Below are 26,667 nucleotides of genomic sequence, written 5' to 3' on the forward strand. Positions count from 1 at the left end.
CAGTTCTTGCAGTTCAACTGAACTGGAGGATTTACTTCCAAAATGGCTCACTTGCTCATGTGGCTGGCAAGATGGTACCAGTTGATGGCTCAAAACCAAGTCAGGTTTGTTGGCCAGGAGCTCCTCTCCACAGGACTGCTTGGCCATGGGAGCTGCATATGTTTGCCATCATGGTAACTGGGTTCTTAAAACAGTATTTAAGCATCAGAAAATAGATGGCATTGGTCTGTGGTTTTGCTTCACATTTCCCCAGTGAAGTTGAGAATCTTTCATGTGCTTATTGGCTATTTGTATATCTCCTTTAAGAAATTTTCAAGTTCTTTGCTCATTTTTTAATTGGAATGCTTGTCTTTTTGCTGTTGAGTTGTTATTTCATGTGAATTTGAGGATCAGCTTTTCCATCATTGCAATGTTATGCCCCGACTCGTATCTCCACAAACCACCAAGAAGCTGACACCGATGCAAGAGCAAGAGGGAGTTTATTTCAGACTCGAGTTGGGACCGCAGTCCTCACACCGATGCAGCAGTGAGTAGGAGGCGGTCCTGAACATGGGGCTCCAGGGGTATTTGAAGGGAAAAATCGTAAGCATGGGGAGTGATGTCTTGGCGTTACAGGATTGGTACAACGAGCTTGTCGCTTAGCAGGATTGGCTGGGTGATGGCGCCAAGGAACAAGGCGGGGAATTTGGAGAGTTACTTTCCATAGTTGCTCTGATTGGCTGAGTCTAGGGTGGGGTGATCGTCTTGCTATCTGCAACTTTTCCAGGAACTGGCCTGTGCTCAAGGTGGAGTCTTATACCTAAGACGGAGTCACTTTGGTTCTTCATTCTCACTTCAATTTGAAAAACTTTCTTTAGCATTTCTTATAAAGTGGGTTTTCCAAAAATAAATTCTTAAAATCTGAGCATGTCTTCATTTTGCCTTCATTTCTGACAGTTTTGCTAGATGTAAGGTTCTTGGTTTTTTCCTTTCACCAGTTTGTATATCATCCTACTGCCTTCAGGCCTCCACTGTCTCTGAAGTCAACTGTTAATCTTAAATGGGATTTCCTTATACATAACGAGAGCGGTTTTGTTTTCAAGATTCCCTTTTTATTCTGACATGTTTGGGTGTGGATCATTCTAAGAATTTGCCAATCTTCTAGGATTAATGCTTTTCACTGAATTTGGGATTTTTAGGCATTATTCTAATTTTCCTGCAGGGTTTTCTTCCTCCTCCCCTTCTGACACTCCCATTACACATGTTGATGTTCCATTTCCCACTGAAGCTGTTTTTTCCTCCTGTTCTTCAGATTGCAATATGTTATTGCTTGATCTCCACATTTGCTGATTCTACTGCAAGCTCCAATCTGTTGTGTCCCTCTAATAAACTTTTCATTGCAGTTATTGTACCTTCCAAGTCGAGATTTCCATTTGGTTCTGTTAAAATAACTTCTCTCTTAATATTTTCTACTTGATGGGTTACTATCATATTTTACCTCTGGTGTGGTTTTAGTTTTAAAATATATATAATAGATGCTTTGAAGTTTGTTTGCTTCTGACACCTGGGCCCACTCAAAGGCAGTTTGCTTGCTTCCTCCCCTTGAGAATAGGTCACAGTTCCCTGTTTCTATGCAGGTCGTCTGATTTTTTTTTTGTTGAAAACTGGACATTTTAGATAATATAGCACCTCAGAAGACTCATCCTCCCTCCTCCCCCAGGGCTTGTTTGCTAGTTTCAGTGACTTGGGTGGACTATTTTTGTCCACTTACCCTGCAACTATAGCCTCTGATGTCCTCTGCAGAACCTCCTCCCTCCAACCCCAGGGAGTTTTGGTAGGGCTTTTACTGTTCATTTCTCTGACTGACTTGTAAGGGTTCCAGTTGGTCTGCTTCTATTGTTCTCACATTCGGCTACTGAGGTCCCCTAACTGTTGGCAGCCTATTTTATTATTTTGACCAAGCCCTGGTACCTAACTGGCTGCAGTTTGATCCAATTAAACTTGTCTTTGTGGCTTCCCAGGCCTGAGGGCTACTCTCAGTGGCCTCTACCATTCTGTTCAAAATCCTCCGACCGCGCCCTTTTGCTTGCTGCCTGGAGCTACCAGTCTTCTCGACTTGTCTTCCCGCACCCCCACTCCAAGTCCCCTTTGTCTACAGCAGAATCCTTAAAATTCTCCTTCACTCTATTCTAAATTAAGTCTGTCTCTATAGGGAATGTGAAGAAAGCTGCTTTTATAGGTTGCTTCTGGCACTGGGTGGATCTCTGTGCTACTCCCCTACCACTGGGAGTGGAGAGAGCAGCCTGCTTTTCTAGGAGTGATACCTGTTGTCCCACCAGTACAGCAGTGGGTGGTGGCCCTTGGTCTTCTCTGCATGCCTCTCTTTGTGTGGAACCTCCACCCTAATCACTATTGCTTTGGCTTCTGAGTAAGTTAACTATTAACCTTAATGAAGTTATGTGTAAACAAGGGTAACAGTGATCAGGAAACACTGTTCTTGGTCTGCCGTTACTGGGGTCATGCTTTCCCCACAAGTGGGGACTGGGTGGATGAGAAATGCTGTAGTCTGCTCCCCCTAGGGAGAAACTGTAGGCTGAGGATGCAGCCTGTGAGGAGAAAGGGTGTGTGGGGTCACAGCTCAAATGCCAGAGACTCACTATTCGTACCAAGATTTAGTATTTTCTTGAATAAATGTTTCTGTTTGCTGTATGCTCTTATGACAATTTCCAGGGACTTTTTTAAAAATATAAAATTTACTAGTTACGGTTGTTTCACTGAGTCTGTAGACCTTCTCATGCTACCATTCTAAAAGTGCTTCCTGATTTTTTTTAACACGTCTCACAATGCAAGCAGTGAGGACCCTTAAATAAGGCAGTATGTTCACAACTGGAAAAAGCTTTCTCGAGCCATCAGCTGACTCAACATCAACATGCAGCACACAGAATAAATAAGCAGCTCTTTAATTGTTATTTAAATATATTCCAGAAGTGAAGAGTGTTTTTCATAATTCATTTATAAGTGCCGTGTAAATGTTACTTGACCTGTTGTATAAAATAAATAATGTGTGAGAATTAGTCCTGGAATAGTTTGTTGAATTTCTATTTCCAATCCAGTAGATTAAAAACACAATTGTGAATGGTATAAAGACATAAAAATCATATTGCAATAAAAAGCAATCCCAAAAATAGAGAATCCAGACCCTTCCCAGATCATTTAAGAACACAGAAGTTTTCCTCAACTTAAACATGAGCTCCACACAGAAAATATTAGATATCTTTCCATGTGATGTGTGTAAAACTCCAGAATATTAGCACTAGATGACCAATGCATTGAAATCAACAGAATTTAGAAAACACATCTAATTCTAAAGTGAGCAGAAATAAAAAGACAATTTACAAAGAATTATAATTGATCTCTAATCATCATCAGAGTCCGAATCATATTTCTTTCCTCGGATAGTTTTCTTTTCCCACTTTGTGAAGTTTGTTCCAAATTTCTTTTGGCTCTGAAATGGTGGCTCCATTAAATTTCCACTAAAAACAAAGAGAATTTGAAAAGAATTTAGCCTTGATTTAGTAGAGCTGGTATACTAAACTGCAAAAAAATCTCTTCTTCCTCACTGTACCATATGGAATAGAGTAAATTTTTCTTTAAAATGTTGGTGTCAAGGAAGAGGTATATTATTCATATTGACAGTTAATGGTGGTAAACTTTATTTTGTACAACGAATGTTTTAGATCAATGTTTTATTTTATTTTATTGTTAATTACTTACTAACATTTTCATACTATATACTAACAAAATTTGACTGAAAAGCATAGAAGGAAATTTAAGTTTTTTTTTTTCATGTGTTTTGGATATGCTGAAACTGTATTAAATGCTTTTCACTGCGAGAATGAAAGAAAAATGGTGCTCTATTTTTGACAGTCTGTTATAACTGGTTTGATCCTGTTTAACATCTTTTAATGTTTAGAATTCTACAGACATCATCCAAACTCATGGAATTCATTATCATTAACCAAGAATTGATATGACACTATTTCCAGTGATGCCTAAGAAATAAGATAATTTCTTCTTTCAAAAATATCTGAGAATATTCTTAGCACCTATATCTTGGTTTTGAATGATCATTTGCCACTGAAAGGAATCACAGCCTCTTGGAGACATAGCCAGTTCTAGGAAGTGTACAACATGATCAGCCCTAAAACATCTTGTCAGTACCAGAAAGAAAGTGCTCAAGCAGTTACAGGGCCATCCCCATAGGACATAGAACCAGCATGAAAGGGGCTCTCACTGGCCAAACCTTGCTCTAAGAAAGAAGAACACATCACTTCCATAATATACCCATGAAAAAATGCATAATCCAAATCTAATCTTGAAACATTAGACCCAAATTAGAGGAGGTTCTATAAAATACCTAGTTTGTACTCTTCAAAACATCAAGGTAACAGCTGTTTCAGGTTAATGAAAATTAAATACATATTAACTACATTCAACGTATTTTTTTGATATGGAGGACAATATTGGGACAATGGCAGAATTTGAATAAGATCTGTAAATTACATAATAGTTCCTGTTTTAATTGTACTGTGGTTATGTAAGAAAGTGTCCTTGTTCTTAGAAAATACACAAAAAAATATTTAGAGTAAAGGTCTAACACATTTACAACTTCCACTCAAATGGTTCTGAAAAAATTTTATAAGTATCTAGAAAATGATAAATGTTTAAAATTGGGGAATATAGGTGAAGGGTATGTGAGCATTCTGTGTATTGTTTTCCAACTTGTTTAAAGTTTGAAATCATTTCGAAAAATTATTTTATTTAATAAATATTAATATTGTATTTAAGAAAATAACACCAAAACTCCAAAATCAACTTCCATGAAGTAGGAAATGATTCAGGCATGTATAGGAGAGATTTAGAGAAAAGGAGAAAGGGGAGTGAAAGGATGAGAGAACTCTATTTATTGAAAGGCACTATGGATGTCGAATGACAACTGCAGTTTTACCTGTTCTTTCAAATTGAAAATAGGCACAAAAGACAAGATGATATACTCTAATTTGTGGAATCAGATAAATTATTTGTCTGAAGTGGCCAAAGAGATGAATGACAATGGGAAGTTGGATTTTAGATTGTTTTCAGACTGAGACTGTTCTCATATTAAGTAATTTAAATTAAGCATGGAAATGAGATTCTATATATTTTATCAGATTCTATAAGGGAGATGAGAATCTCTACATTAAAAATCTAATGTTTGAAAATAGGTTGTTATCAATTTGAATAATCAGGGGACACTTAATTCTGGAGTATCATTTGTGTTTCCAGATCAATACAGAATTAGATTTAAGAAGGTCTGTTAGGCTGAAAACTTTCATAACTGGGTATACTCCAAGACTGAATCTTATTCACAACTCCAGTTTCTGCTGTGACATCATGCTAATGATTTACATTTTAAAAAACAAGCTGTTCTTTTGTGAAAATTTTTCTACAATTCAGCCAAAAGATTTTCGTTCTATAAAATAAATGCTAACATAAAAAAAAACCCCTCTCTAAATAAAACAACTGCACATGTGAGTTAAAATAAATCCAACGTCCTGTTAGAAGTTACCTGTAGTTAAGGATGTCAGAACAACCGAGCCTCCATTCTAAAGTTTCTGTGGTGAAGTCATCTGTATTTCCTAGGTCAGTGAACCCAACGATGTGATCTTGTGTCTTTCCATCCTTCACCAGTGCTAGCGTGGGAATGACTTTGATGCGCAGCCTCTCACAAAGGAAAGGTGCCTTTTCCACATTTAGCTTCAAAAATTTGGTCTCAAGATGTTTCTTGGACAGTATCACCAAATGTCGGTCTAGGATTTTACATCTGTAAATAACAACATATAGAAAATCAAAAGCTAAAACCAAAGATTTCTTTTTTAACATAAATATTATTAAGGCACATCTAATTTCATAGTTTTTCTGAGTCTCATAATTCAGCAGCCAATCTGTGCTTGTGTTGGTTGACCACATTTCTGTTATGCAGGCCAAGCTACTCAATTATAAGAGGCAGAAAAACCATCTAGCATTCTAGAAAGTCAGATCTGCTCCAATAGTATTGATGACAAACAAAATATGCAATATGTGCAATAAGTTGTAAGTGGGTCAGGGAGTTGTTATGTTCACGGTTAGAACAAAAAAAAAAAATCACTGTCATTTCTCTCACGTGTTTCCTGGTATCTCACACAGGGAGCGTGAAAGGTGACTTGACTGGACTCAGAAAAAGACTTCTCAGAACTGAAAATGTGCACATGGAGCCATATCTGGAAGTCACTAGGAAAGGCTGGATAGTTCTCTAAAGACCTCCTCCAGCTGTGCAGCTGTCAGTGAGAAGCACAGTGAGGTTAAGGGCTGTAAATACGGTCATTATGGTTTAAAGGAATGGAAAATACCAGAGGTAACCTTCAGTAAGCCGCCTTATTGAAGAGGCGAATGAAAGTAATATTTCCTTTAAAGCAGGATGTATTTTAAACTGGTCAATCCTCTAGTGTTTCTGGAACAGACTGCTGTAATAATTTTTGAGCAATAGTTCTTAACTGTTGGTATTCATTACAACCAACTTTAAAAATATATAGATGAATTGAAATTCCTGTGAGTGAGCTGGGAAACAGATGAGTGGTTCTCATGCCCACTGACGTGGAGAACCACTACTCTGATGACTAAGACAACAGATGCTTTGGAGTTGTTCTACTTGGTGCTGGGGGCACTTCTTGGTGTGGTTTTGTCTGAATAGGGTTTGGGACCAGCAAGTTTCTTGTAACTTGGATGCTGTGCCACTTTCCCTATAAACGTGTCAGAGATCACCCACATGGTGTAGCAAGATTTCAGTGAAAACTGGAGGAGAGAACAAATTATTCAATAGTAACTGAATGAAGCTCAAAACGAATAACTGAACTGTTATTGGAGAAATACGTTCTTGAACATTTGTACATAAATCAACTCCTGGGATTTACTGGGACCCATTTTTAATAAGGCAACAAACCATTTGTCAATCCATTTTTTAAAATACAGAAGCAACAGTTGTGGTATAGTTGAAATAGCATTAGGCTTAAATCCTCTTATCATTTAGTAACTGAGTGACATTAGATGTGTCACTTAATCTTTCCGAGTCTTGGTCTCCACACAGGAAGCATAGGATTTATCCCTATTTACCTCAGTGGGTCACTAAGAATGTTCTAGTATTCTGTACATTGAAGAATGCAGCCTATTATGTACTGACAACTTTGAGATATACAAATTAATGGATGATTTAAATTTTGATTATTGTTTTGTTTAAAGGTCAGTACTCCTGGTGCTGCACTGTTTATGCATCGTTAAATACATTCACTGAGCACTACGACATGTTAGCCATTGCTGCAGCAGGGCCAGAAATGTGGAGCACAGTGGCCGGCAGTACAAACTCTCTGCCCTCATAAAACTAACAATCTAGTGGGTGAGGACATCTAATAAACAAGTGAACAAAGAATATCAATCTTATAGACTGATATCACTGTATTGCCTCTTTGTGTATGTCAGAGGGTGGCACTTAAGGAACATGTGCCCATGGAAGATGACTGTGTGGCATAATGGCAGGGGGTTTCTTTGTTACCCTTTACCTTCCTAATCCCTTCCCATACTTTCCCCTATTTTTCATTTTTATTTTCTTAGTAAGTCTCAGCCAATGAATCCGTGAAAGGTGTTAAAGACCGAGTTGTTGGGTGGTGAGGCTGCAACATGGGCCAGGCAGGCTGTGGAAGTGAGAAAAGACAGCAGGGCTGAGATGAAAGTGACTGATGGAGGCAATCCACTGGAGTGGAAGGCCAACAAACAGCAGTACTACGCTGCATCTGCAAAGTGCTTTTACACTGAATTCTAGGTCTGTTTCTATAGAGTTTGCTAATTTTTTTAAAAAAACTAAAATCTAAATTAAAAAAAAAATGAAATATTTTTCAATTTTTAAACCCTACATACTGATAAAAAAAAATTTTTTTTAAAGACTTGTGTCCTTTGATTTAAGATATAAGTTCTTCTGGGGCTGATTCATTTTACAAGGGATCTGCCTCTGTAGAGAGGTTTGTAGACCTTGGTTGGTTTAAGAGATCACTTTTTTCTCCCTCTAGCCAAGCCTGGCAGTTCCATTATGTTTCTGGTGAAAGACCTGGCCAAGCTATTGTCTCCCTGCCTATATCATAATAGTGGGGAAAAAAATATAAATAATTTTTGTTACATTGATAAAACATTTACATGTCCATTTCTAAGATGTTTTTAAAGTTAATGAAAACACAATTCAGAAAACAGCCACTTCTATGGAAACGTTCTTAATTTTTAATATGTTCATTTATTCTCAATTTCTCTATTAAGTCAGTATATCTCACTTCAAATATCTCACCATGTTTAAAAAAAGTCGATGAAGGAAATGAAGTTACCTAAATGTGGAGTCTCTGTAGAAATGGCAAACCACTTTTTTACTCTCCTTGACTTCTTGAAAAAAGTCCCTCTCACTAGGGATTTCTCTGTATTCCCCATGTCCTTTTGAAAGCCATTCCTAATATGAAGAAAAGGGAAATATTATACATTTCAGGTGTCTCTTTCAGTATCACTTTATACTTTGTGTTCAAATCACCACAATACTTTGTAACGAAGCCGATTTTACTTTGTAGAGAAACGAATTCATTTTAGTTTATTTACTTTCCTAGGTTCCAGGTGACCATCTCCACAACACGGCTCACATTTAAGACAATTATCTGTCTTGGTAACTTAAAACATGTTTTCTTAGAACTTTGACAACTTAAGACTCAAGAGACTTAGAATGGAAACAACCATTTCTTTGCACTCAAACTATTAAAATCAGAAGCATTTGGTTCAAATTACTACAGAGAGGTTTTAAAAATAATGCTCATGAGATAAAGCCAGTCAGCCAGTGGGGCTGGTGGCGTAGATTACTACAGCTCTGAAGCTTGGGGACCTATTTGCTTTTTCTGACCTTAGAGAGGCAGAGACCTCTTCTATACCGGCAACCAGTAGGGAGTATCTTAGGAAGAAAAAGCTGTCCACTCACATGGTGTCCAAAAACAATAAAGCTCTCAGGAGTCCGTCTAATCCAGCTTCTCAAACCAATGTATGGACCCTTATCAACCCCATCTGACAGGCCTGAGCCCCTATAGTCTTCCCTGTGGCAAGATACTTATCACCTTAACTGGAAGCCTGTTTCCTTGTTTGGAGCACTGGGCCTGCTGGCAGAAAGCATGAGCTTGATTAATTGTTCTACCACTTACAAGGCTATGGATTCAAATAACTTTTCTAAGTCTGTTTCCTCATCTATAAAGTAGACATTATACAGCAACTATCTCATCAAGTAGTTGTGAAAATAAGAAAACATGAAGGTAACTACAGAAGTATCTGGCACAGGTGCTTAAAAGAGCATTTGTATATGTACTACCTAATTTCTAGAAAGGTATTCTCACGCTGAGAAAAGTTCTAATCTCTCTTTCACATGTTAGCCCTTCAAATGTTGTATCTTGCCTATGTCCTCCTCCCTTTTCCACAATGAAATTTCCATTTCCTTTGAGAGTTTCTTGCATGAAACAGTATCTAGACTTCTAACTTTTCTGGTTGTCCTCGTTCAGAGAACATAGTCTAAATCCTCCATGTCCTTTTAAAACATCTGAATGCAGCCCTCAGGAAGTGGCCCAACTAGAAAGAGGCAGGCAGGAGTGCCATGTCCTGTCCTCCCTCCTCTGGGCCTGCACGAACAGCCTAGATGCAGTCGTGGTTTTGGTTTCCACTTCACACTGTCTCACACTGAGTTGACACTCACAGAAAGCCCAGGTATCTTCCCCTTATGTGACATTTCCTTGGTAAAGCTTCTATAAACAGTTTAAACTCTCAAATACAACTCCTTAGTGACACGTGACATTTCATGATGCCTTTCTTGACTGGCTAATGACGTCTGTCCTTAAGAAAAGAGTATTTTTGTTTAAGAAGTTGCTACTGCATTATTTATTCTCATGTGTTTAACCAACAGGCTGAAAGACCTGAACCTGCCCCAGTTCCTCAGAGGGAAGCCAGCCCACTCTGAACCTCGCTGATGCATGGCACCTCTCCCAGGTCACTCAGCATAGCCCTGTGCTGTTCAGGTGGTTCCCTCCACGAAGTGTGTGCTCCACAGGTATGTGTGGATGTGATCAAGCAGAAAGGGCACAGATCACAATGTAGCCTGAGCCTACTTAACACCTGGCAGCAGGGCAGTGCCTGGTTCTCAGTGGCTACCACCCAACCCTGGTGGGTTCTTGCTACTTCTCACTTTGTCCTTCTGCTCCCTACCTAAGGCCTACATCTCCAGCTGCCATAACAGAAGGAGGATGCTTGGCTGACTGAGGACTATTGATTAACATAGGCCGATTACGTGCTTCTTTCACTGTACCTTTTCCTGATACCCTCATGGATTAGAAAATCAAAATTCTTCTACAAGCTGCGCTACTCTTTCAAAAAGAAGAGAGGTAAAAACCATTAAGGCTTCTTGCCTACTTCTTCAGAAAACGTTTTAATGAAAAAGATATGCTGAAATGCAATGAAAGCTGTAAAATAAGACTGAGTTACTCTATGACAATTTAAAACTGATTTGTGTATGATTTAAAAAAGCCCCAAAGGCTGCCCACCTTGATTAGTTTTTAATTATTAATAATCAGACTATTGTTTTTAACTGCTGACAACTTCATTTACGATATTAATGTATGTTCCTCACTGCAAATCAGGTGGATTCAGATTTTCTACAAAAATATTCTAGTTACTTTTTTACTGAACTGTGATCGTGAAATGAGTTTGCAGCAGAATCCCATCATAGACCTTACATTAAGAAAAGGAGCCTGGTTTTCAAAACCACACACACACAGTCTCAGAAAACTCAAAAAATATAAAACCTGGAACTTAGTCACATTACAAAAGATTCTTACCTTTTGTAGCAGTTCTTCTAAACAGTGAGGGTATAAACATTATTAAAGAGGTGCTATAGCAAAACAAAAACTCTATCTCTTCAGAAAAGTTAAAGCTTGTGTTTTAGACACTGAAGAGGAACCAGAGTGGGTGATAATGCTTTTCAATTTAACTTAAACCTATGGAAACACTTTTTGATCATAATTCAATTTACAGACTTTAACTCAACTCATTGTGATCAGATTCTTCAACTATGAGTCTTTCTACACTCATATTCTAAGAGATTAAAAAGAATAGTGCTGTGGCCACCTTTCTCCTGTAACCCAGCCTTCATTCACAATGGAATTGCCTGCAACAACTTCTTCAATGTAAACTGCCTGAACAGCTTTTGTCTCATTTGCTCTGAGCACAGCTAAATTCTGAAAGGCATTACTAGCACCAGAAAGGGAAACTACTGACTCCTATTGCTGGTCCACTCTCTCCTTAACCACACAAATTTGAGCTCAGAAAATGACCTTGGGCAGATATTTCTTTTGCCTAACTACAGGTTTACGCATTAATCAGGCTAATTTTGAATGTGTCTTTAAAACTAACTTCTTTCCAGGCAAATTTTGAAGTGATAGGTACTTTGAAGTCAAAAAAAACCTTAAAAATGAGGACTGAAACGTAACTACTATCACATGTGTGTATACAAATTGTTAGGCGCATACTGTTAAAGCAATTTCAGAAAGCAGGGCAGAGAGGTTACTTGTTTCTGCTGCTGAGCTTTCCTTAGTGCCTCGAGTCTCTTCTCTTTGAGGCGTTCCAATTCATCCTCGTCCATCTGATCCAGTTTCTGAAGTTCAGAATCTAAATGTTCTTCCACTAGTTTGGTAGTCTGAAGCAATTGATTCTCCAGGACTTTTGAAAACATGTCGACAGATGCATTAGCTTCCATTCTTCTAAGTGGTACAGTTCAGTCTTGCTGCTGGGGAGATGGTTTACAAAGTTAAAAAGTACCAACAATAAGTACGTTTTTGTCTCTTATTTTCAAAAATTTCAGCAAATGTGTAATTTGTAGTCCATAAAGTGTGCTGCCAACAACCAAACACTTTATGTGAGGCTTAAGAATTTTTCTTTAGTGTTTTAAAATTTAAGTTTCAGTAAATTATAATCACACCACTCGAAAACTAATTAGAGCTAAGTTTAGTTGCTCCTGATTTAGTTTGTGTTTTACTGTTCTAAAGCAAAGACAAGTTTTTTCAAACCATCAGCAGCCAAGAGAGAAATGAGTGGTTGGAGTTATATTTGTGATTTATAGTGACAATCAGTGTTTCTCACCAAAGGAAAGGGAGGCAAAGCAGAAGTGACTGTGAACAATGATAATGTTTAACATACATACCAAACACGGTTTCAATACAGAACAGAGTTGAGCAGAGACATGTTTTTCATGGTCTCTGCTTCAATGAGCTTTGTTTTGTTCTTTTTTAACTTCTAAGACAGTCCAATTTACGTAAAGAATGGCTCCTGGTGTTCCCTAAGGTTTAGTTTCCACTCCTGTTCTCCCATTACATAACAAAATCTATGAAGCCACAGAAACTGATATTGGTATTGATTTTCTGACACTCAGCATTCTTAATTTTGATGCAGAACAATGCAACACTCTCTTAAAAAGAATATTGATTTTCCATCACTTTTTAATGTAAGAGTTAAAAAAATACAATTCCTATTAGAAAGAACTATCTCAATTATATCTTTTTAAAAAATGCAGTTATTTGCCACCCACAACAATCAGATGGCAATTTTATATTTAATCCTGAGTTATTAGCACAGAAATATGATTTAGAATTTGCCTGTCAAAGCAGGAGGCTGTTGCATCTCAACTATGATACATTTGCAAAAACTAACAAAGCACTTTAGCCTGGTCCATGAAGACCTCTATATGTTGAACTGAAAAAAAATAGTTTTCCAAATGACCCATCCAATCAAAAAATGGGCAGAGCACCTGAACAAACAATTCTCTTTAGAGGACATACAAATGGCTAGCTATTAGGGAAATGCACATCAAAACCACAATGAGATACCATCTCACACCTGTTAGAATATCTATAATCAACAGGACAAGTAATAACAAATGCTAGAGAGGACGCACAGGAAAAGGAACCCTAATACACTGCTGGTGGAACTGCAAATTGGTCCAGCCACTATGGGAAACAGTATGGAGGGTCCTCAAAAAACTAAGAATTGATCTACCATATCATCCAGCAATCCCTCTTCTGGGTTTTCATCCTAAAGACTTGAAAATCCATATCTGAAAAGGTATTGGCACACCGATGTTCATAGCAGCATTATTCACAGTGGCCAAGACATGGAAGCAACCGAAGCGTCTTATGATAGATGATTGGCTAAAGAAGCTGTGGTACAGATATACAATGGAATATTAACTTAGCCATAAGAAGAGATGAAATACTGCCATTTGCGACAACATGGATGGACCTGGAAATAGTCATGCTAAGTGAAAGAAGCCAGATTAAAAAAGTTGAAAATCACATGATATCACTTATATGTGGGATATAAACATAAAAGCAACAGATGAGCAGGACAAACGGAGACTCATGTACCTAGAATATAGACTAGTGGTTACTAGTGGGGTAAGGGAGCAGGGGAGAGGTAAATGAGGTAAAGGTGATCAAATATAGGGTTTAGGGGGAGGGTGAAGTGGGTAAAGGGGATCAAATATATGGTGACTGAAAGAAACTAGACTTTGAGTGGTAAACAATATACAGACATCAAATGATAATGTACACCTGAAAATTATATAATTGTATTAACCAGTTACCCCAATAAACTTAATTAAAAAGAAAAAAAGAAAAAATAGTTTTCCAAGCTTCACTTTTGATTCCTTCTTCTTCACAGGAAAAACCGTTGAAACGCACACTTAATTTTATCTTTGTATCCCTAGAGCTAGCAGTGCCTAGGACACAGCAGGTGCTCAAACAAGATTGTTAATCTTGAAGGAACCGAACTGTTAGTTTCTCAAAAATGCTATAAAATCTTAAAAGACTTGTATTTTAAATATAGTAAAAGAATTTCACACTCCCTACTTTCCAAGAAAACTATCAGTGAGATTGTGATCCTCTCTACCGGGGGTGAATAAGGCAGAAAATTGGGTATTAAACCCTGACTTGCATGTCAGACCTGTTCTTATTTGGGCACAGCGGATGCTCATTTCTGGAGTTTCATAGGATGAGCTCAGTATTTAATGCTGGGAAGGGTAAATGGGAGCAGAATCGATTAACAAGAACTGCTCCGGGGTCAGGTGGTGGTGTTCACCGCATTCAGAAAGGGGAGAAGAGGTAGTTTAGTGATCCTGATAACTTTCCATTCTTCAAACCACAAGTCCCTAATTCTTTTTTCAGTTCAACTGGATTGGTGGCAAGAGATTTATCCTCAAATTAACCTAACCATTTTCCCGATCCCCCTATGTGCACCCTCCAAAACATCCAAGAGGCTTCCGTCCTAGCTGTACCCCAGATACCTTCTCAAAAGTATCCTCGCCACACCCTGAGCCCGCCGGGACAGATGAGGGCAGAGTTCAGGTGGCCCCGACTTCCACGCCTCCCAAGGCGCAAGCGCCAAAGCCGCCTCGACTGCACAAGACGCCGGCACCTGGGCCGCGCCCCTCCCCCGCCCCGGCCGGGTGTCGAACGGCGATGTGTCCATTAGCACCTGGATGCGGTGGCCAGTTTTTTCACACCAACTGTGTCTCACCTGAGTTCTCCGTAATACCTAAGAATCGACGGACCAGCAGCTCCGGAAGAACAGTCCACTTCGGCTTCAGCCTCGCATCAGCTGCGACTGTAAGCGAACCGGCCGTCACTTCCGCCTCCTCTTTGGCTGAGGCCCTTTACGCGATACAGCGTGCGACGCCCGAGAATGTGAGAGGACAGGCGGTGGGGCGGGCGGCGAGAGCCTTTGCGCCTGCGCCTTCCCCCCGGCTGCCGGGAACCCAAGGTTTCCGGTCCTTTCCCTTCCACTGGGTAAACCGCCCAGAGGGCGCGGGAACAAAGTATTCTGGGAGGCGTAGTTTCTTAGTGCTCAGCCTGGAATTGTCTGGCTCTCTTAGGCTCTGAGCCTCGGTACACATAATGTTACGTCAGAAACGAGATAGCTAGTCTTCTGTTCTGCAGTGACAGTCCAACTGCGTATCCATCCTGTTTATTGAATATTTTCCTTTTAAAAATGTTGTAGAGTGACATATAGTGACAGATAGTGGACATTTTCACCACCCTCGTGGATTCCCTCGTGACTTCCCTGACACAGGTTTTTAGAACTTGCTCTCTTCAACATTAAGAACTATTTTGGGGACAATGACTGTGTCTTTGTTTTAGTTTTTTAGTGGCTCTATATACTTCCTAACGTAACGCATGGATCTTACTGAGAGGCCCAATTTTGTCCTAGAAGTCTTTCCCTTGGAAACAACCAGGTTAACGGTGGAAGGGAAGCTCAAGGCCTGCCTAACTCTGACCGAGCTCCAGTTTCCCAAGTCTACATTCCCGGACCGGGAAAAGCCCAAGTGGGGGAATTCAGCCTTATTGTCCACCTCTGGGTTCTAGAACCTGGAAACTCACGCGATGCGCGACAGGCGCTTGCGCGGAGGGGGCGCTCGGGCTCTCGCCTTCGCAGGCGAGACAACTGGAGACGCTCTACCCGAAGAGCAGCTCTCGATGAGCCGCGCCCTGCGTCCCCACGCCGAGGCAGCTGGGCGGTGCGCTTGCGCACTGAGAGCTCACACCATATGTGCTCTGTCCCAGTGCGCGGGTCTGTGGAGAGCTGGGTGCGAGAGGCGGCAGTGCCGAGGGGACGGAGCCGAACGGAGATCAAAGTCGGCCGGCGGACAGTGGGTCTGTGAGAGACCGATTAGAAGGGCTGGGGCCCCGAGCTCCGCTGTTACGCGATGGGGAAGAAACAGAAAAACAAGAGCGAAGACAGGTAGCCAGCGGCTGGGTCCACACGGCGGCTGGCGCGGCTCAGCGGGGCGCGAGGGTCCCGCTGGCGCGGCGTGGACCCAGGTCGAGGCTCGAGACCGGCCCCGTGGGGCACCGGGCCTGGGCCCAGAGTGGGAAGCGCGGGTCTGAGACCCAGTTGCGGGCGAGCGCAGAGGGCCTCGGCGCGGACGAGTTCTCCCAGCCGAGACTCAGCCCCAACGCTCACCTTCGCCCGGCCCGAAAAGAAAGGGTCTCCGGCCTGAGAAGTGGAGCAGTGGTTTTGGGGTTCCCCGCCTCTCGGAGAGGGGCTCCCAGCGTGGTCTGGGCTAGTGGGGGTGGTTTTGCTGGCGTTACGATTGGTGAGGGTCAGGAAGAGGTCTCTTTACACTTCGTACCGGTAAATGTTTGGAGAGAGAAGGGAGTTGGAATCAGCTGTACTTACAGCCAAGTTTTTTCACTCTTTGAGCCACTCAGGTGTGTTGGAGGGGTTTAGTACCTAACTCCCTCTTCTCCATCTGCTTTGGATACTGCTCTGAATTACTTTAGGACTGACTGTCCAGACTACTTGCTTTTCGCTCTCCTTCCGGCCTTTTGGCGATTTCTGTGCTCTCTAGCACCTCCCCTAATAAAGGAGGAGGACATGAAACAAACCAACGCGGGTCACTCCTTTCTAATCACTTAAAAGGTTTTTTTTTTTTTTTTTTTTTTGTGGGACTGGGGGCGGGGGATAGGGTAGGGAGCAGGAGTGTAAGGATGTGTGTAGGGTTACATACCCTGAGATTTTAGGAGCTTTTCTGTGTGTCACATCCCATTGAGTCTTTTACTCTTCTCATTGAGTTTACTTTTTGGAGTGAACATCTGTTACTTTTCAACTTTGTACACCACTGACCAAACTTAGTTTAAATACTAGCGGGGAGAGTAAGATAAAACAAAACAAAACTCCAAACTTGTGATAGTTCTTTCTGACTCAAAACGGATATGTGGTTTTGAAGTTAAAATAAGATTACTAATTATAAATTGGAATCCTGGATTGTTTCCTCACCTGGCACTCATCTAACTGATGAGTGGAATTAAAAGATGCCAAGGTATGTCTTGTATTTCATTTACAGGTCTACTAGAGGAAGTTAATTGGTTTGAAGACTAAAGCTTATTGTTAATCAAACCAAATTAAAAAAGCAGAATTCTGGATGATTTAATGGGACAAAACTTTATCTACTTTTGACAGGATGTTTTGATGAGTAGGGAATTTTTTTCAACTGTATGCCAAATATAAATGAGTATAATAAAACTTGTACCAATTATCCTGCTTCAGTCATTGTTATGACATGACCAATCCTATTTCATCCACCTGTTGAATATTTTAAAGCAAATTGAGTTCTTTCATGTGAAAATCCTTCAGGTTTATCTGAAAGATATTTGAGGGAGAACACAACTGTGGAAACAACATAAAGCACAACCACAATGTCACTATCAAGGCTAAAGAATATGAGCAGTGATTTCTTAAATAGTATCAAGTATCCAGTTTTCTAATTGCACTGATTGTCTTATAAAAAAATTTAACAATTGGTTTGTTTGGTTCAGAATTACAGAATTCTGTTCTTTAGATTAAAAAGTACATGTATGTTATTAGTGGAAAAGCTATTCAGAGGAGATTTACTCTTTTCTGTGTATTTCAAGAGAAGTGTGTTTCAACCAATTCATAAAGATTTTCATGGATGATATAAAGTTTAAATTGCAAACACAGGAGCCTGTTGTTAAATGATTGGTTTGGTAGGGTAGATGTAATACTACTGTTTTTTTTTTACCTGGCTCAGACTGATCTGTAGTCTTTATTTTTGGGTCTTATTCATGGGAACCCGGTGGCAGCAAAATTGAAAAACATTTACTTATATCACTTTTTTTTTTTTTTAATGCTTCATGGACTCTTGCTTGAATGCCTTTCAAATTGTACCCAAGAAATCCTAGGGTTTTGCAGAGGGCCCACTTTGCTCAGAGCTGCTTGGCCTTTTTACTCTCATCCCACATAAGATGTTGGAGGGGGTGAGGAGCAGGGACATTTTGCTGCTTTGTGAGTTAGTTTTAACAAGGCAGACTTCATTTTATTGTGATTCTCAGGTACTGCCGTTTTTTACACATTGAAGGTAGGGCACAAAAAGATTGATTCCGTAATGGCCCAGTTGATGGTTCGCATTTTTTAGCAATGAAATATCTTGAAATTAAGATATGTATATATATTTTAGATATAATGCTGTTGTACACTTAATGGGCCACAGTATAGTGTAAACATAACTTTTTTATATGCTTGGAAACCAGAAAGTTCATGTGACTTGATTGTTCTGACATTTACTTTATTGTGGTGGCCTGGAAATGAATATTTGTAAAAGGAACAGAAGCACAGACTGGGAAGAAAGTCTAGGAGAAAGTCCTATTTCAGGATTAATATTCTTGCTTGTGTATAATGAGATTAATTGTGGTTTTCCTCTAGTATAAAGATCCCCACTTTTAAAAATTTTATGTTCATCTCACCTCCCCTTCCTTTCCAAGCTATCGTCAGCCTAGCATGTTTCTCATCAGGTGGAACTGGGTGAGAAATGAGCAGCTTTGTATCTGTTATCAAGACAAGGCCCTGAGCCACTTTTCAGAAAAAAGTTTCCTATTGGAAAGGAAATACTTGACTGTTTCAGTACTCTTAGCCTTATATGTAATTATAATTAACCTTATATGCAATTAACCTTTATTTTAATTTTTTAACCACTGAATGTTCATTAAAATTAGGTTTTCTTTAATCTGAGCATCTGGCTTTATTCAGATAGCATATGTCTTGTTATATCCGTGACTGACCTTTGTTTAAAGACTTAATTGTAGAATTTTGTTCTAGTTTGTGTAATTCCGAGAATGAGGTTATAATAGCGTGTTTATTTAGCAAGTTTCCCTGACTTTTAATTTGGGGAAACTCTTGAGATGAGGGATAGGATTTAATATTTACATATCATGCAGAACATAAGGCCAGTATTTTCATTTCTTCCTAAAACCTTTTCAGTTATCAGTTTACATAATGGGACCTTATGGGAGCTTGTGTGCTCTAGTGATGTCCTTTTCCCATTTACACAGTGTGATGGAGGTTCTCTTATTGATGTGTGCAGAGAAGAAAGGGTCTGGACTATCTAGTCAGCCTCCAGATCTTCATTCTGGTTCTTTTTTTGTATGGATCCACTAAGAATGGTAGTTATATTTTTCAGGTTAGAAGGAATCTGGTGTGTTATCTTAATGGGATTATTTACCTACCCCAAGGATATAGAAGGAAGGAAGATAATTATTTCACCTATCCCAGTGTCAGATATTATGGAGGTGGGAATATCATTCAGGAACTAGAAGGTCTCCTGGGGTAGCTTCAGTGTCAGATTATTTGTTGCTATAATTCTCTACACCAGCGGTGAGCCAGAGTTAGTGACTCCACTGTTCTTTGCTTTTAACTACAGATAAGACTCTCATTACTGGCAACTCCCTCCTTTGGAGTTCTGGCTCTCTGAGATCGCTGCCTAATGGTTAGATGATTGCCCTGGTGTCAGACATTCATCCTGGTCAGTCAGGGTAGTGTGGTCCTTCCCCTCTGATGGAAAACATGGTGATCTGCTCAAGGTAGAAGGAGCCATGAGTATAGCAGGTACTTCAAAACTTCCCAGATAGGGAATGGTCCAAGTGGCAAATAGTCCAAATAGTGTAATTCAACAAAGGAATTTATTTCTCATTGGTATATATTTGAATTCATTAAAAAACCTCTATATGCAAACTTTAGACCAGAAAAGTGCATGATCAGAGAATTTTCTTGGCTTACCATGTTTTTACAGTGATACTTTAGGATATTGATATGTGGAAGGAGGAAAAAAGGTCTAGTTTGCTATAAATGAATAAGAAAGATGATAAACATGTATTATTAGCATATACTATGCCAGTGATCTCTGGGGTGCTGATGCAGCTGCTTTTGATGTTACTCGCCCACCAGTTGTGCTTGTATACTTATCCTAAACTTATTCCAGTCTTGCAATTTATAAGGTGGGCAAGGCATTGTTTAACTGAGGAATTGAATGTCAGTGGTTAGGTTAAAATAGCAATTCTCAGACTTTTTGGTCCTAGGATCCTGTACATTCTTAAATTGCTGAGGAACTCCAAAAGGTTTTTGTATATGTGGGTTATACCTATCAATACTTAACTATATTACAAATTAAATGGTCTTAAAATATTAATTAAAAAAATTACATAATAACAATCATTTTCAAAAAATGAAAAGACTGGTGGTGAACATTTTTGCATACCTCCTTACTGTCTGGCTCAGTAGAGGATAGCTTGATTTTCATCTGCTCGTGCATTCAGTCTGTAGCAGTATCACACATGTCGCCTTTGGGAGACTCCACTGTACAGTTTGGAGAAAATGAGATTCTCAAACTGGATTTAGGCTTTTGTAAAACATTGTTCAAGCTGTTTGACCATCATTAATGTTTGCTCAACATTTGCTTAGAGTGCTTTGAGAATCACTCAAGGACAACTTAAAAAATATGTTAGTACTCTTGATATTTTACCTATTTATGATTTTTAGAAATGTGATAGGTGAATTGAACAAAGTCTACTAAGAGTCTCTTGGGGTCGAATCTTTACGATGTTGACTCATCCCATTCAAGAAATGTCTTGAAGGTCTATTAAGTGCCAGATACTATTCTAGGTACTGTAAATATGGTGGGTAACAAATAATGTGACATGCTTCTCTATTTGGTTAATTTAATTCTCAGTAAAATTTTATTTTCTTGAGTCTTTAGAATATTTCTTGTTAGGCCTGTTTCTAGGTATCTTACAGTTTTGGTTGTTAATGTAATTTTCTATTTTTTGGTAAATAAGAAAACTGTTTCCAGGTGGTGATTTTGTATCTGACCAACTTACTGAATTCTGTTATTAGAAGTAGCTGTGTAAAGGATGAGGACTAAATTGTGATTAGGTTATCAGTTTGCAATATGTAAATAGTAAACTGGAGAGAGCAGGGAAAAGATTGAAGACATTACAGCAGCATTTGAATGTTTTAGTGACACATAGATGACTCCTTTTTCCCTTCCTTTCTAACTCAATGCCTTGTAACAAATATGTACTGTTGAGAAATTATAAAATAAATGAGTATTTTGAATTCTTATTAGACAGTATTGAAATAATCACAGTATACTACTTGTCCTATCAGTAACCACAATATTTACATAATTTTAATAACGAAAAAACAGTGTAGAACCAATAACCACTCTGTAACTAGTTTGAGAATCTGGGTGAAGGGGAAGGAATATAAGATCTAAGAATTACTATAACATATAGAAGAGGAAATGGGATTTAGCATAATGTACTTGAGGCTTAGAACCTCTAAGCTACTAAGCCAAACCTGACTCAGGAACCTATGGTTTTTACTGTGCTGTGTACTACGTGAATTAAGAAATCCTTATATCCTGAAATACAGACTTTAAATAAAAATTAATATCTACATAGGATCTTTACTGGTGAAGCAACTGTTAAAGATGAAGAACTTAGGGAGGGAGAATAGAAAAAGGACAGCCATTGTCTTTGGGTCAATCAGTTCTGAATTTCTTTAAAGAATTTCTCTTAACTTTAATCGAATAACTGCCTATCCCATAGCCTGTCTGTTTAAAGCTAAAGCAGTGGTGATTTAACGTTTCATCCTTTTGCATTTCAGACATGGTAAATACAGTTGCAATGTGTTCTTGCAGAGGAATCCTTACTTTCACCCAGGCAGCAGTCATTTTTTTACAATCATTTTTTTAGACTCATTGGTTTTCATACCTCTCTTTGGTCATAGAAGTATACTTTCTAACTGATACATAAAATATTTGTTTGGTTTTCCTGTTTCTGAAACTTCATTCAAACCATAACCTTTATAGCAGTTCCTAAAAGTACAGTTGAGTATTCTTTTAACTCAAATTTATGTCATTAGATTTCAGGTACTGAACTCTGGTGGAGCTAATAGTTGTTACTGCCATTAGAATTTCTTCTAAGTCTAGAATCCCATGTCCTGAGTTTCTGTTATGTGGATATATCATGTTTTATTACCCATTCATCAGTTTACTGGATCTTGGGATTTTAGTTTTTGGCTTTTAAAAGTAATAACTACAATAAAAATCCCTGTACACGTTTTTATGTGGACATAACGTTTTCAGTTCTTTGGAGTGTATACCTAGGAATGAAATTTCTGGGTCATAGGGTATCTCCATGTTTAACTTTTTCAAAAACTGCTAAGCAATTTAACTTTTTGGGGGGGAACTGCTGAAGCTGCTTCTCCTTTTTACATTCCAACCAGCAACATATTAGTTACATCCTCATCAACACTCATCATCTGACTTTTTGATTACTATATTACCATTCTGGTGGGTGTGAAGTGGTATCTTACTCTGATTTTGGGTTGCATTCCATGATGGTTTAAGATGTGTTTCTTGGAGATTTGTATATCTCATTTGGAGAACTGTCTATTTTGATCCTTTTTCCATTTTTCAATTCAGTTATTATGTAGGAATAAGAGTTCTTCATATATTCTAGATACCAATCCTTTATCATGTATGAGTTGCAAATATTTTCTTCCATTCTGTGGGTTGTCTTTATTTTTTACTACAGGAGGTTGTCTTTTCACTTTCTTGATGGTGAAATGTAGCACAAAAGTTTCTAATTTTGAAGAAGTCTATTTTGATCCTTTTTCCATTTTTCAATTCAGTTATTATTTAGGAATAAGAGTTCTTTATATATTCTAGACACCAATCCTTTATCATGTATGAGTTGCAAATATTTTCTTCCATTCTGTGGGTCGTCTTTATTTTTTACTACAGGACGTTGTCATTTCACTTTCTTGATGGTGAAATGTAGCACAAAAGTTTCTAATTTTGAAGAAGTCTTATTTTTTTGATTGTGTTTTTGGTATCATATCTAGACTTGAAACTAAAATCAGATCCAAGGGGATGAAGATTTACTATGTTTTCTTCTAGTAGTTTTGTAGTTTTAGCTCTTATATTGAGACTTTTGAGCCATTTTGAGTTAGTTTTTGTATATTGTGTGAGGTAGGGGTCCAGCTTTATTTTCATGTAAACATCCAGTTGTCCCAACACCATTGTTAAAAAGACTGTTCTTTCTCTCTAATTCCTCGTCAAAATATGTGTAGGGGTTTATTTCTTGATTCTCAGTTCTGTTCCATTGATCTATATGTCTGGCCTTATGAGAGTAGCACACTGTCTTGATTACTATAGCTTTGTATTGTTTCGAAATTGGGTATTTTGAGTTTACTTTGTTCTTTTTTTGAGATGATTTTGGCTATTCTGGATCTCTTATATTTCCAAGCAGATTTTAGGATCAGCTTCTCAATTTCTGCCCCCTCCTCCCCCAACCACACACAAGAAGCTGGAGTTTTGATTGGTGTTGCATTTCACCTGTAGATCAATTTGGGGAGTATTGCCAATATTATGCCTTCTGATCCATAAACATGGGCTGTCTTTCCACCTATTTAGGTCTTTGGTTTCTTTCAATAATATTATAGTTTCCAGAGTAGATTGGCACTCTTTAAAAAATTATTCCTAAGCATTTTTTATGCTATTGTTCTTATTCTCTTTTTTTTCTTTCTTTTTACCACCTACAGCATCTGGTATTTCTAGGTGGTCTCCCATCCAAGTGCTAACCAGACCCGACCCTGCTTAGCTTCCGAGATCAGACGAGATCGGGCACGTTCAGGGTGGCATGGCCATAGACTATACTATTTTCTTAATAAAACTCTTAATTTCATTTTCAGATTGTTCACTGCTAGTGCATAGTTTAAATGCAATTGATTTTTGTGTATTGATCTATTCTACAATCTTAATGAATTCATTTATTGTAATGATCGTTTTGTCTTTTGTGTGTGCATTAAAATTTTCTATGTACACGGTCATGTCATCTTCAGGTTCAGATGGTTTCCTCCTTTTCCAATCTAAATGCCTTTTATTTGTCTTGCTTAAAGCTCTGACTAATCTTGCAGTGCACTGTTGAATAGAAATGAGAATGGACATCCTTGTTTTATTTCTGACCATAGAGGGGAAAAGGCTTGCAGTTTTTCCCCATTACGCATAATGTTAACAGTGTTTTTTTCCTAGAGGCCTTTTTCAGGTTGAGGAGTTAACTTTCTATTCCTAGTTTGTTGAGTGTTTTTACTATGAAAGGGTGTTGGATTTTGTTAAATGCCGTTTCTCTAGTCTATTGAGATGTTTGTGTGGTTTTTGTCTTTTATCCTATGTATAGCTGGTGGATCCTATTAATAGATGTGTTGAACCATCCTTGCCGTCCTGGGGTAGATCCCACTTGGTCCTGGTGTACGACCCTTTTTATATGTTCTAGAATTTAATTTGCTAGTGTTTTTGTTGAGGATTCCTTTTTTTTTTTTTTTTTTAACTTTAACCTTTCTATATATTACTTGTTTTAGATCTGTCTTTTGGTAAACAGCATAAAATTGAATTTCTATAAATACAATTTAATAACATCTTTCAGAGTATAGTCATTTAACATTACTTGTGATTCATGACATATTTGACCTTTTTTCAGCCATCTTGTTTTGTTTTTCATTTGTGCCAATTCTGCTATGCTTTATTTTATTCCCCTGCTCCTTATCCTGAGTTAGAATTTATATATGATTTTTCTATATTTTTAAGTGGTTAGACTTGAACTTTTCCCTTACATATACATAGTCAGTATTTGATACCCTATAGAACAGTACAAGGAGAGTAGTTATTTTCCAGTACTTGAGTTTTATAGTCTTCTACTTCAGATCAGTGACTTGTCACTTAAAGTTGGATGCGATTTTCCTTAAAGGCATTGCTTGTTAGGACTGAACCTAGAAAAAAGTAGGCATGCGCTTAGTGGATTTTTCATTATTCTAAGAATTTAATTCACTCCAAGGTCAAGGTCATTATGAAAAGTGATTTACTTTTTTAGACACATTAATAACTCACAAAAGTTTTAAGTTTTAAAGTAATTTTGGGAAGTCACTTTACCAAATTCTGGAAATTATGAGTCAAGTTCCTGATGTGGACCGAGGGCGGCTTTTTGTTTATGTGATTTTGTAACTTTTTTTTAATTAACAAATTTAACTTTTATACAGATTTCAAGCACTCAGAAAAGTTGAGGGACTAGTATAATGAACCCCCATATACTCATATAGATTTAGTCATTACCAGTATTTTTGTCTCCATTTTTGTAATTGCATTTTATTTTATAGACATCTTGACATTTTCTTTACAAATGTTTTCTTATATAACCACAATAACCTTATCCTATCTAGTACAATTATACAAATTCTGTAATGTTTAATGTCCAGTTCATACTTCAGATTTCCAGCTCCATCATGGTTTTTTTTTTACAGTTGGTTTGATCAAACCATGTCTCAAACAAGGTTCGCACTACACTTCTTTGTGGTATATAGCTCATTTTAAAAGTTGCACTTTTTTGGTAGGTATCTAGCTAAATTTTTTTTTCTGTGTATTATCTTCTCATTCTCTCCCTGAACTTACTTAGAATCCTCAAAACTTGGCTATCTCAACCTATTAGTAGTGGAATGTAGGGGAATATATAGAGAGACTTATGTGGTAGCTGCATTCTGTGCTATAGTTTGGTTTAAGGACAAAGTCTTTTTGCAAGCCTATAAATTGATCACTCCTGAATGATGAATAAAATGTTAGTGTACTCCTCTTCATGTTGGTATGAAATAAGTAATCCGTGTTTTTTTTTTTTTTTGCGTATACCACATAATGTTTATCCATTCATCCCATAATGGACGTGTCAGTTATTTTCACCTTTGAGCTGTTGTGAAAAGTGCTGCTACGAACAGTTGTATACAGGTATCTAAGTCCCCGTTTTCAATTTTTTTGTGTGAAGTTGGTGGGCCATCTGGTTATTCTATGGTTAACTTTTTGAGGAACCGCCAAACTTTTCTACAGCGGCTGTACTATTTCACATACCAATGATGTACAAGGGTTTCATTTCTTCATATCTTTGCCAACGCTTTTGCTTCTTTTTTAAATAATCATCATGGTGGTTGTGAAGTGGTATCTCATTGTGTTTTGCATTGACATTTCCCAGGTTCTAATGGTGCTGAATATCATTTTATGTACTCACCGGCCATTTGTATAGCGTCTTCGGACAAATGGCCAAAGTCCTTCACTCATTTTTAAATTGGTTTTTCTTTTTGTTGAGTCGTAAGTGTTCTTGAGGTACTCTGGATACTTGATCCTTATTAGGTATATGACTTATATGACTTCTTTCATGTGGATTGCCTTTTCACTGTCTTGTTTCCTTTTTACAAAAATGTTTAATCGTGATGAAATCCAGTTTATCTGTTTTCATTATCGTTGGTTATACTTTTGGTGTTGTATTCAAGGATCTATCGCCAAGTTCAAATAATTGATTAGTGTAAATTTTCTTAAATGTAATGTTTCAAACATAAAAGAATAGATTAATGAACACACACATCTATCACCCAACTTCAAATATTATTGATTCATGGATGACCTTGTTTTATCTATATTCTGTCTACTTACTATCTTCCGCCCTCTCCCTAGACATTTGTAAAATATTTGATTGGCCGGAGGAGACGAAAATGAGGGTGAGATTGAGCCAAAGCGAAGTATAAAACAGGCTTTATTAGGGTCTGCGGGCAAGGTTCACTGGTCCCGAGGAAAGGGGCCAGAGAAGTGGCAGGTGTCTGGGGTATAGGCGTGGTTTT

At 38.2% G+C, this 26,667-nt stretch overlaps 2 protein-coding genes and 1 pseudogene across 3 annotated transcripts in view; 1 reads left to right on the plus strand and 2 right to left on the minus strand.

Moving 5' to 3' along the window:
• Positions 1-2,918: 2,918 nt before the first annotated feature.
• On the minus strand, positions 2,919-14,837 carry TXNDC9 (thioredoxin domain containing 9). Of its 2 annotated transcripts, none has more exons than XM_016157312.2 (5): positions 14,677-14,837; positions 11,675-11,890; positions 8,421-8,539; positions 5,588-5,842; positions 2,919-3,512 (listed from the first exon to the last, which is right to left on the minus strand). In XM_016157312.2, the coding sequence occupies exons 2-5, from the start codon at positions 11,861-11,863 to the stop codon at positions 3,395-3,397; spliced, it is 681 nt and encodes a 226-aa protein (XP_016012798.1). In that variant the 5' UTR covers positions 11,864-11,890; positions 14,677-14,837; the 3' UTR covers positions 2,919-3,394. The 2 variants fall into 2 exon arrangements, with proteins under 2 accessions (XP_016012798.1, XP_016012797.1); XM_016157311.2 differs by having other exon boundaries at positions 11,675-11,893.
• Positions 14,838-15,692: 855 nt separating this feature from the next.
• The window catches only part of EIF5B (eukaryotic translation initiation factor 5B), a 66,464-nt gene continuing 55,489 nt past the window's right edge, over positions 15,693-26,667 (plus strand). Inside the window, exon 1 of the mRNA XM_036224746.1 lies at positions 15,693-15,897. Coding sequence (XP_036080639.1) covers positions 15,863-15,897 — 35 coding nt within the window. The 5' untranslated portion in view covers positions 15,693-15,862. The remainder of the gene's footprint in view (positions 15,898-26,667) is intronic.
• On the minus strand, positions 23,548-23,666 carry LOC118605816 (annotated as a pseudogene).

The sequence above is a fragment of the Rousettus aegyptiacus genome, unplaced genomic scaffold (assembly GCF_014176215.1).
Source record: "Rousettus aegyptiacus isolate mRouAeg1 unplaced genomic scaffold, mRouAeg1.p scaffold_m13_p_7, whole genome shotgun sequence".
NCBI lineage: Eukaryota > Metazoa > Chordata > Mammalia > Chiroptera > Pteropodidae > Rousettus > Rousettus aegyptiacus.

Bases quoted from the DNA above. Each gene is read 5' to 3' on its own strand.
- TXNDC9 (XM_016157312.2), bottom strand. From the start codon at position 11,863: ATGGAAGCTAATGCATCTGTCGACATGTTTTCAAAAGTCCTGGAGAAT. The intron at 8,540-11,674 runs GTAACCTCTCTG...TCTTCATATTAG, and splicing joins AAGCTCAGCAGCAGAAACAA to GAATGGCTTTCAAAAGGACA. The intron at 5,843-8,420 runs GTAACTTCATTT...TGTTATTTACAG, and splicing joins TACAGAGACTCCACATTTAG to ATGTAAAATCCTAGACCGAC.